At 36.6% G+C, this 12,491-nt stretch overlaps 1 protein-coding gene across 1 annotated transcript in view; it reads left to right on the forward strand.

The window, feature by feature from the left end:
• LOC126482318 (integrator complex subunit 7) overlaps positions 1 to 12,491 on the forward strand; it is a 157,635-nt gene that overhangs the window by 85,895 nt on the left and 59,249 nt on the right. The window contains 1 exon segment of the mRNA XM_050106360.1: positions 11,632 to 11,765. Within this exon segment, the coding sequence (XP_049962317.1) occupies positions 11,632 to 11,765 (134 nt within the window).

A 12,491-nucleotide genomic window follows, 5' to 3' on the forward strand; every position in this document is an offset into this window, starting at 1 on the left:
AGTAAAACAAAGAGACATTAATTTTATGACGTGTATGTTGATAAGTACTGAATGGCTTTCTTGCCGTTAGGGTCATTATTGTGTCTTCAACTGTCTGACAGAGACAACTTTCACAGCACTGAGTTTCGTGACTGTATGTGTTAGGCTGTGACACCAGTGTGTAGAAAAGCAAACATTATAAACAAAGATACTTTCAGCACACACAGAATCTTTGGTCATGGCATTAGGTATGAAATTTCAAATAGTGTGCTCATCACTCTTGTTATGCCTCAAGCATTTTAAATTACACACTGAATTACAATTTACAATATGGATTTTATTAAGTGTGGTACATAATCCTCCCATACCATACTAAAGATTGTGAGGAAAACAAAGTAATGTATAACACAGTTCTGTTGTGATCCAGATTTGTGGATAGGAATGTCATCATTGGGACTGGGGTCTGAGAATATGTAACTGAGTAACTGGAAGATTTTAAGCTTAAAAGTAGGGATGTGTTTAGATGTAACTGGCCTTTGAGAACCAGGTGGAGGTTTTGAGGTATATGCATATTTACTCCAAATGCTTGTGACGGACTAAGTTTTTTTTTATTTTTTGGCTATATGTAGTACTTCAGTGTGGGCACTGTATCTGTAACCTTCCTTCAGTACATACTCAGAAAATGTGGAATTTGACATACATAACCTCCAGCTGTGTTCTTGCTCATTCATTCAAGCTGCTGCAACCCTGCTAGTTTGATTAATATATGAGGGTCATGGTAGAGCAACAGTTCCTACTCCTTTCACAAGCTCCTTGCAGAACAGTCACGCATTTCTTCCACGTTGAACTGCAATCTTTACATAAGAGCACTATTCAAGTCGAGCAACATTCATCCTGAATGGCTGTTCACACTCTGGTCTCTCTTCACGTTTTGTTCTCCTGGAAAGGATAGCCATCCAGGTCGCGTCACGTTGCTGTAGATTCTTTGGGGAGACTCCTGATACCACGGAATGTGCATGGTGTGTAATTACCATTGTGCATTGTTGTTGTGGCATGGACTGGGCAGTTTTTTTAGGTTAGAAGGCCTCGGGAAAGTACAGGGTGGGCTGCAATCTCAAAGGGTGCATGGCAAATACAGGACGTGCTTGGATCAAGGAACGGTCAGAATTGTAGTTGTAAATTGTTGTAGTTGTGCTGGGAAAGTCCCTGAGATTCAAGCGCTAATAGAAAGCACAGAAGCTGAAATCGTTATAGGTACAGAAAGCTGGCTAAAGCCTGAAATAAGTTCTGCAGAAATTTTTACGAAGTCTCAGACGGTGTTCAGGAAAGATAGATTAGGCAGAATTGGTGGTGGAGTATTTGTGTCTGTCAGTAGTGGTTTATCTTGTAGTGAAGTCGAAGTAGATAGTCTGTGCGAATTGGTATGGGTGGAGGTTATACTTAACAGCCGAACTAAGTTAATAATTGGCTCCTTCTACTGACCCCCAAACTCCGATGATATAGTTGCTGAACAGTTCAGAGAAAATTTGAGTCTCGTAACAAATAAATACCCCACTCATATGGTTATAGTTGGTGGGGACTTCAACCTTCCCTCGATATGTTGGCAAAAATACTTGTTCAAAACGTGGTAGGCAGAAAACATCTTCCGAGATTGTCATAAATGATTTCTCCGAAAATTATTTCGAGCAGTTAGTCCATGAACCCACGCGAATTGTAAATGGTTGCGAAAACACACTTGACCTTTTAGCCACAAACAATCCAGAGCTAATAGAGATTATCATGACTGATGCAGGGATTAGTGATCACAAGGTCGTTGTAGCTAGGCTCAATACCGTTTCTTCCAAATCCACCAGAAACAAACGCAAAATAATTTTATTTAAAAAAGCGGATTAAGCGTCACTAGAAGCCTTCCTAAGAGACAATCTCCATTCCTTCCGAACTGACTATGCAAATGTAGACGAGACGTGGCTCAAATTCAAAGATATGGTAGCAACAGCAATTGAGAGATTCATACCTCATAAATTGGTAAGATATGGAACTGATCTCCCATGGTACACAAAACAGGTCCAAACACTGTTGCAGAGGCAACGGAAAAAGCATGCGAAGTTCAGAAGAACGCGAAATCCCGAAGATTGGCTAAAATTTACAGATGCGCGAAATTTGGCAAGGACTTCAATGTGAGACGCCTTTAATAGGTTCCACAATGAAGCATTGTCTCAAAATTTGGTAGAAAATCCGAAGAAATTCTGGTCGTATGTAAAGTACACTAGCGGCAAGGTGCAGTCAACACCTTCACTGCGCAGTGCCGATGGTACTGTTACCGATGACTGTGCCACTAAAGTGGAGTTATTGAATGCAGTTTTCCAAAATTCCTTCACCAGGGAAGACGAATGGAATATTCCAGAATTTGAAACACGAACAGCTGCTAGCATGAGTTTCTTAGAAGTAGATACCTTAGGGGTTGCGAAGCAACTCAAATCTCTTGATACGGGCTAGTCTTCAGGTCCAGATTGTATACCGATTAGGTTCCTTTCAGATTATGCTGATACAATAGCTCCCTACTTAGCAATCATATACAACTGCTCGCTCACCGATAGATCTGTACCTACAGATTGGAAAATTGTGCAGGTCGCATCAGTGTTTAAGAAGGGTAGTAGGAGTAATCCATCAAACTACAGACCTATATCATTGACGTCGGTTTGCAGTAGGGTTTTGGAGCATATACTGTATTCAAACATTATGAATCACCTCGAAGGGAACAATCTATTGATACATAATCAGCATGGTTTCAGAAAACATCATTCTTGTGCAACGCAGCTAGCTCTTTATTCGCACGAAGTAATGGCCGCTATCGACAGGGGATCTCAAGTTGATTCTGTATTTCTAGATTTCCGGAAAGCTTTAGACACCATTCCTCACAAGCGACTTCTAATCAATCTGCGGGCCTATGGGGTATCGTTTCAGTTGTGCGACTGGATTCATCATTTTCTGTCAGGAAGATCGTAGTTCATAGTAATAGACGGCAAATCATCGAGTAAAACTGAAGTGATATCAGGTGTTCCCCAGGGAAGCGTCCTGGGACTTCTGCTGTTCCTGATCTATATAAATGACCTGGGTGACAATCTGAGCAGTTCTCTTAGGTTGTTCGCAGATGATGCTGTAATTTACCGTCTAGTAAGGTCATCCGAAGACCAGTATCAGTTGCAAAGCAATTTAGAAAAGATTGCTGTATGGTGTGGCAGGTGGCAGTTGACGCTAAATAATGAAAAGTGTGAGGTGATCCACATGAGTTCCAAAAGAAAACCGTTGGAATTCGATTACTCAATAAATAGTACAATTCTCAAGGCTGTCAATTCAACTAAGTACCTGGGTGTTAAAATTACGAACAATATTGTGGGGAAGGTGAGCCAAAGGTTGCATTTCATTGGCAGGACACATAGAAGATGCAACAAGTCCACTAAAGAGACAGCTTACACTACACTCGTTCGTCCTCTGTTAGAATATTGCTGCGCGGTGTGGGATCCTTACCAGGTGGGATTGACGGAGGACATCAAAAGGGTGCAAAAAAGGGCAGCTCATTTTGTATTATAACGTAATAGGGGAGAGAGTTTGGCAGATATGATACGCGAGTTGGGAATGGAAGTCATTAAAGCAAAGACATTTTTATTCGCGGCGAGATCTATTTACGCAATTTCAGTCACCAACTTTCTCTTCCGAATGCGAAAATATTTTGTTGAGCCCAACCAACATAGGTAGGAATGATGATCAAAATAAAATAATAGAAATCAGAGCTCGAACAGAAAGGTTTAGGTGTTTGTTTTTCCCGCGCACTGTTCGGGAGTGGAATGGTAGAGAGATAGTATTATTGTGGTATGATGAACCCTCTGCCAAGCACTTAAATGTGAATTGCAGAGTAATCATGTAGATGTAGATGTAGAAAACACATTTGAAATGACAAAATTTGTTTCATCTTTTTTCTTGTGCCATATCTTTATGGCAGCATGTGTGTTCATCTGTCTCTCTGTATGTAATGTATACATATGAACTAACCTCCCATTTGCATATTTCAGAAATTTTTAATTTGTTACCATTTTTGAGACAAAAAATTTTTGCCACGACTTTTGCAATAACCCTTGTACAATTTGTTACAGTCGGTGCAGGTGATTGTTTGTAAACACCACTGTTACTTAATAAATCTTTATTATCCATGTTACTGACTAGGATTTGAACTGTGATACCTCTTAGATAAAATGAAGTTTTAATGTTGCAAGATTTGAGAGTTTTGGCTCATTTGTTGTATGGCTTTTCTAAATATGGGATAATACACCAGTTTATTTTAATTATGACTTTTGCTGCAGAAGGGGCATAAATGAAGGGCAAAATCTTTGTTTGTTTGTTTTGTGGAATGTTATCAACGACATCAGTGCTATAACAACCAATTTCACTCAAGTCGGAGTCTTCTATGTGGCAACGTCAGGCAGTTGTCAAATATGCAGCCAGTTTTCCAGAGTGGACACAAAAACAAATCACTTGTATTATTCTGATTTAAATAACTGTGAATGCAGTTTTAATAATTGTCATACATTGTAATACACGAAAACAGAACATGGTGCAGAAGTCAATTATATGGTAGGAGGAGTGGGAAGCACATTAATTATTGCAATTCTATGATTAACAGAACTGTGCATGAATAAATAACTATTACTCTTCCAATTTATATGTCCAAAAGTGGAATTTTAAGACAGAAAACTTATTACACATAAAAACAAAATATTGTGCAGCTGTATAGGATGGCATGATCAGTATGTACTTGCATGTTAAAAAATAAGTTTTCCACACCAATAAATGCAAAAGATGACAATAACTTGCTGTTATGTATTAAATTAAATAAGCATCAAGTGGATTTTAACTTCATTACCGAGTTGTTTTATTCATTATAATTTCAATGAAACCTTATTTAGTATTTACTGGAGAAAGCAGTAACATTTGTATTTTGATGATGAAAAAAAGCAGCATACCTTTGATGAGTTATTTTGACAGGTTTCCTGGTGTCTGTAAATGCAATTGCAGTTACTAAAAACATAGGCTCACAAATTAGGGAATAAAGGAAAAGGAGTCATATGAATTCAACTGTCCTTTAAGTAACTGCATTGAAAGCGTTGTGATAGGAAAAATTTCATATAGTGTGGTTTGAAATTAGTATAAACTTTATGCTTTTCTTGTACCACACTTTCAAATCAGAATCAGATACACAAAAGCAAACCATGAAATTACTTGGATACAGAGTTTCAGCACAAATAAAACCCAACTGTGTAACTGAATTTTTATTTTCTTTGGAATACATCAAGCTTCCTCGCGCTTTATTTGCTACTTTTCTTGACTGTACGTTATCATTCTTTTGTTTTGTATAATTATTAGAAACTGTATTGGTCATATCTTCATATATGTCAGTTAAAGCATCACCACACAAACACATATGAAGAAAGAAGTTTAAATTGATATCTGACAAAACAATACTTTTCAAAATGAACTGTAGAACCTGCTTTCAGTTACAAATTTTTAAAAAGTGTGATTCATAGGACTCTAATATCAATACACAAACAATACTCCAAGTCAGGTAGCATGATTGTTGAGGATGAAAGAGTAAAGTAACTCTTATTAAGAATATCTAAATGAAGGCTTCACTTGACTTAAGTACTGCAGCTGCACATGTTTCACAAAACCTTTTTCGTAAAGTCTTTTGTGTGACATTCCCTCAAATATAAACAAAAACAGGATTGTTTTTAGTTTATCATTTTTGTTCATTACTTGGACAAATGAAGCTTCAAATTCTGGGTCTACTAGAAAAATCAACACAATTCCAAAATCATCAACCAAACTGTGGTAGTTGAGAGAAATGCTTCCATAATGTGAAGATCATAAATCAAGTAAAATTTTAACATGAGTCATTATTATTATATCTTTCGGATTGTAAAATGTGAGTAATGAGATGTGATAATTTGCTCCAGATAGTTGTCTGTACAATCCAAATCTTGCTCCACAGGTTTCAGTCTGAAACTTTCGAGTCAGAAAATACCGAATTTTGTAATTATTATAAAATAATTGAGTAATACAAAGAAGAACTCCATTAGCATGGTACAAAGCTTTTTGTGTTTCTCATGAAAATGATGAACCCTTTACATTTAATGAGTGCAATCTGCTTAATCAACAATCAAAACTTTCCAAAAGCTGTAGACTAGAATCATTACAAGCGAACCCGTGAACTGGGATTCTCGCATTCATTGCCTCCCACCAATCTGTAATAATTTGTGCTAACTGTTCTATACCCTCATCCTGCACTTCAAAACAAATCAAAGCAGCAGCAGGTATGTTTTGAAAAACATTGTTTACCAACACAAAGGAATTACAGACATTGACTGCAAGCAGGCATTGATTGAATGCTTCAGAACGATCTGTTCATTTCTTGAGGGTAATTTTGTGTGTGTGAATATATTCTTGAAGAGATCGAAACATATTCAAGCAGGCATTGATTGAACACTTCAGAGTGATCTGTTCATTTCTTGAGGGTAATTTTGTGTGTGTGGGTATAATCTTGAAGAGATCGAAGCATATTCACAAACACAAAATTACCCTCAAGAAATTCTAAATGAAGAGACTGATTTGAAACACAAACATTCTATAGAAAATTTTATTGAAATTGTCTGCCCAAACATGAGATGAATAGAAAAAAAAATCTACAAACATCTGACAGATCATGTCAACCATGAAATTCAAAATAACCACTGAAGCACATACATTTGAGAATAAAATAAAATTGGGAAATTGTCATAAACCTCACTCACTACATCACTATCTGGCATAACCAGTTAACAAAAAACAGTTGGATTAAATTACATATGAGCATAGAACCAAATAAACACGAATCATATAAGCAATATAATACAGCTGGTAAGATATGGCCTACCGGATACTATGGAAACAAACAGCCTGTAACTGTATAACATTGCTGACTCAACTATCAGTATAGCTGTCAAGTAAAGTCGTTATAAAATAAGCTATCATAATTCAAAAGCTTCAGAAATAACTGCTCCAGCTAAAGTTTAACACTACTATAACTCTACTAAAACCAAAGGAGCAAACTTATCCAATAGTGACAGCAAATATGACAGCGATATTATACGAATATCAAGATCACCATATGTATGTCGCAAAGTGTAATTCTATTCCATAATACATTAAACTGTCTACTTCAAAATCTGAAATTTTGCATAGATAACCAGAAGATGGCAATCAAGCCGAAACAGGCCTTTGCAATACGATATAATTGACTACAGCAGTGTCTTGGTCTCATAATGTATAATGTCATTATAAATATTAGTAGAACACAGCTTGATTGTTTTTCAACCTTATGTGTGAAACTGTTCTATCAAGAAGTGACAGAAGAATCCAAATATATAAAATGAAGATGTCTTGGAGTACTTGTACAGTTTTCTCTCTGTTCTTAGTTACAATACTGTCTGGCCTCTTAACTGCTGAGATGTAATGTCTATCCAAAATAGATTTGTGATTTGTTTTCCTCATATGCATATTATTGTTACTATCTTGATTTCATTGTATCTTCTCACATCATTATATTACATTAATACTTGCTCCATAGATCATGAATACAACATTTTGTAATTATGTGGACTTTGTTAGTGTAACACAAGTTTTCTTTACACAGTATAATTAAGTAGGAGGAGTTGTCATTCAGAAATTCTTTTAATTTGTTTTTAAATGTTGGTTGGCTATCTGCCAGACTTTTAAAGCTATTTGACAAATGACCAATGATTTTTGTGGCTGCGTCTTTCATCCCTTTCTATGCCAAAGTCAGATTTAACCCAGAATAGTGAAGATCGCCCTTTCTTCTAGTGTTGTAGCTGTGCACTTCACTATTATTTTTGAATTGGGATGAGTTATTAATAATAAATTTCATAAGTGAATACATATATTGCAAAAGTACTGTGAATATCCTGAGTTCCTTAAATAAATGTCTGCAAGGTGATCTTGGGTGGGCTCCAGCTAGAATTCTGATTACACACTTTTGTGCAATGAGTACTTTTTCTCTTAATGATGGAGTACCCCAAAATATGATGCCATATGAAAGCAGTGAATGAAAGTAGGCATAGTAGGCTAATTTACTGATATGTTTATCACCAAAATTTGCAATAACCCTAGTAGCATAAGAAGTTGAATCTAACTGTTTTACCAGATCATCATTGTGTTTCATCCAATTCAATTTCTCATGAATGCATGCACCCTGAAATTTTGAATATTCTGCCTTAGCAACAGACTTATGTTCAAAGTCAATATTTATCAATGGTGTTATGCCATTTACTGTACAGAATTGTGTGTACTGTGTTTTCTCAAAATTTCGTGAGAGTCCACTTAATACTTTTCTGAGAGACAATATTCACAGTTTCCTCAGCTGATTCTTGTTTGTTGGGTATGATTACCATTCTTTTTTGTGCCAACTGCAGTTCAGTGTGCTGTTGGAAAATTCTTGTAATAAGCTGGTCTGTGCACAATAGGCTTATTCCCACCCTGAACACCAGGTGAAATGATGCGTCTGCTCCAAAGGGACATGTTGCACTGCCTGAAAATATTCATTCGAAACTCACCTCTCTCACCCCTATTACTTGTTCAGCTGTGCAACTACAGGGCAAGTTATATTTCAAACACAATACTTTACTCCTAACAAATCCCGAGGATTGTCTACTTACTCATCGTCATCATCATCATCATCATCATCTTCTCTAACTTGGTAACTGTCACTGTTCCATGCTAGCATCTCATACAGTCAACTCTGGATCTGTTTTTTCATTGTTTTTTCTCTGTCCTTGTCCTCATTTTTCCCCACAGTTAATGCACCCCTCCTCCCTTTGCCTCCAGGCTCACTGTGAGCTTCATGCAGCTACCCTGCCAACTGTGTGTGTGTGTGTGTGTGTGTGTGTGTGTTATTTGTGATCTATGAACAAGTATTAATGTAATGTAATTATGTGAGAAGATACAATGAAAACAAGGCAGGAGAAATACTATCCATATGAGAAGAACAAATCACAAAATCATTCTGTGGTTTTTCTGATGTTTCATCAGCAAGAGTGGCTAGCATTGATAAAGATTCACCCTTGGTTACTGGTTGTGGACCATACTCCACCACCAGCAAAGGATGTTGAGTCTTTGTCAGCGCTAGCTACTTGTGGTAGCAATATGTCAGAAAAACTACTAAAGGATCATCAACCAAAAACTTGAGATATGTGAGAACAAGCAACTTGTCAAGAAGTGCCTGTGAAGACTTCAACAGTTTTAAACTGTGATTAACTTGATATGTACAGTTTTTTACAGGCAGTTTTTGACACACTGAAAACAGCAGCAAAGATATTACTTCTACTGCTAGCATCACATTTAAATGACCACATTTCTGTATCAAAGAAATGTGTTCCATGGAACACCAACATCTATAATCACTTCTTTGTCAGTGAGAAATTAAATCTTCTTCCTTTCCTCCCTGTAGAAGAGATGCTTAAATACAGCTAACATTATCACTTGGGATTAATAAGGGATGTTTGTAATTATGTTTTGAAGGTACAGGAATTTCCAATTTGTTATTGAAAGTTTTAGGCCAGAAAGTAAACGCAAGGTAAGGAGGCAAAGTCTTTATGACTCCCCCCCTCCCCCCCCCCCCCTCTCTAACCCTCCCCTGTGTGTGTGTCAGTGCCTGTCAGAGTTTTATATTACCAACATGTACCATTGTGATATAAATTTCCTGATAAGTGAATGTAAGCATTCCAGTATATTTGAAGATAACTCTGCAAGATGTGCAACATTCTCTCTCTCTCTCTCTCTCTCTCTCTCTCTCTCTCTCTCTCTCTCTTCTCAGAAGAAGTGGACAGTGTTAAATTCTTGGGATTACAGCTTGATAATAAATTCAACTGGGAGGAGCACACCACAGAACTGCTGAAGCGTCTTAACAAATCTCTGTTTGCAATGCGAATTTTGTCAGACATAGGGGATATAAAAATGAAAAAGCTCGCGTACTATGCTTACTTTCATTCCATAATGTCATATGGAATTATTTTTTGGGGTAATTCACAAAGCCAAGCTAAAGTTTTCCGGGCATAAAAACGTGCAGTAAGAGTTATATGTGGTGTGAACTCAAGAACATTCTGCAGAAGCCTGTTTGGGGAACTAGGGATACTAACTACTGCTTCCCAGTATATTTATTCCTTAATGAAATCTGTCATTAAAAATATATCACTTTTTCAAACCAACAGCTCAGTTCATGGAATCAATACTAGAAATAAGAATAATCTTCACAAGGATTTAAAGTCACTTAGTCTTGTACAAAAAGGTGTGCATTATTCAGGAACACACATTTTCAATAACTTGCCAGCAGCCATAAAAAGCTTAACAACCAATGAAATTCAGTTTAAGAGAAGCCTAAAGGATTTATTGGTGGCCAACTCCTTCTACTCCATTGATGACTTTCTTAGTAAAACCAACTGATTTGTATATAAGTACAATGTAACTTCTGCACAATTTCAGTGCAGTAATGTGTTCATTGAAAATGTGTGGGTGTGTGTGTGTGTAAGTACAATCTAACTTCTGCACCATTTCAGTGCAGTAATGTGTTCATTGTAAATAAGTATTATAGTAGTTGTATTACATGTTTATTACCTTATAAATAAATAAAAAACTTTTTTATTTTAAATTCAGTGCATTAGTATTTGTAAGATGACTCTTTCATATAGTGTTCATTAAAAAATGACAATCATTCCACTTGAGACCTGTGGGATGGTACATTAGCTTATTTGTTTTAGTTGTAAATATTTGTCATGTATTGTTGTTCTTCTGACATGTTCCACATCCTGGAGGACCTCCTCACTACGGATCAATTGGGATGAAAGTAAATCTAATCTAATCAGGTAAATAATTTATTTACTGTGGCTGCATTGTCCAACAGAGTAATTTCATGAGCTAACAGTGAGGGTGAGAATGTTAAATGAACACGCACTCTTGCTTTTAAGTCACCATATTGAGACTTATTTCTAAATGTAAAACTTTGTGTACTGATTAATTTATGTTGCTTCCCTTCTAGTTTGGTGTCTACAACACTGTAAATTATTCTGTGCCCACACTTAAATAAAAAATTAAACAGATATCACAAATTGAAGAAATACCTGCAAGACAAAGTTTCCTTATTGAAATAAACTATGATAGAGATGCTGATGGAATGACAGCTGTACTACTAACAATGTAAAGTTTAGTATAAGATGCCGAGCTTTTAGAATAAAAAATATGTATTAAAATATTATAATATGAGATAAAGGTGTTTCTCTCTGTGGTGTGTGTTAGGTGTGTTTCTTGTTACAGGTAGCTTCCTTGGTGTTTATTCAGCTGTTTTTAGATGTTACTTAGGTATCCCTTTTGGTCCTAGGAACAGCGATTATTTGTGTAGTATGTTTAAAAAATATCATGCTGTTATGTCACTCTTAGTTAACTTTTATGATATTTCATTTTGCCTCTTTTTATCATAGCTTTTTATGTCTATCTACTATGGAAGGACAACATTATAACTTTTCCACTGTAACCAGGTTACTATATTGTTCACAGGTAATGCTTTGCACATTAATATTCCAGACAATGTTAACATATGAGTGGCCACTCGAGATACGAAAAGCAGTTGAGGCAGTTTCAGAGAAAGCTGATCTTTGGGCAAATTACAGGATAGCTCGATCTGCCGCCAGGTTAGTGATGCCTGCAAAGCTTTTGTTCCCACTTCCCCTGTGTTCAATTTGTGTTGTCCTTGACATTAATGTCTTTCGGATTTGTCCTTATATTTCATGTGTAAATTGTATGGGATGGTGATCACTAACTAAGGGCACACACTTTTCATCTGGGTAGTCAGTAAGAGTCAAGAGAGAGAGAGAGAGAGAGAGAGAGAGAGAGAGAGAGAGAATGTGTGTGTGTGTGTGTGTGTGTGTGTGTGTGTGTGTGTGTGTAGATGACTAGACCTGAAGAAAAAGGAAAATGCAGGTGAGACAGTAAAATAAATTAATAAACAAGCAAGACAAAACAAAACAAAATGACAGCAGGAGCCATAGTAAGAGTGGAAGGGAGCAGCATATACAGGAACCACCAACAAGCTTCAGATGCATAAAGAATCTTAGCAGTAATAGTAATAGTAGTAGAAGATGGAATTACAATCAAGCCTTCAAAATAAGTGAAAGGATCCAGGAGAGCTGCAAGTCTTATAGCTTCAGTCCACCTATCTCCAGTTGCTTCTGTGCATTGGAGGCTGTGAAAAAAAAAGCATACAGCCAATGCAAGAAGTTCAGGAACAGTCTAACAGTACGGGATTTAAGATGCAAGTGAAGTCTGTGGGAAGTGACTACCAAATAATGTGAATTATTAAGACAAGTGGAGGACTAAGTGATTGGTTTAGATTCTATGGGAAATGATATTGGGTAAAG

This window comes from Schistocerca serialis, chromosome 5 (genome assembly GCF_023864345.2).
Source record: "Schistocerca serialis cubense isolate TAMUIC-IGC-003099 chromosome 5, iqSchSeri2.2, whole genome shotgun sequence".
NCBI lineage: Eukaryota > Metazoa > Arthropoda > Insecta > Orthoptera > Acrididae > Schistocerca > Schistocerca serialis.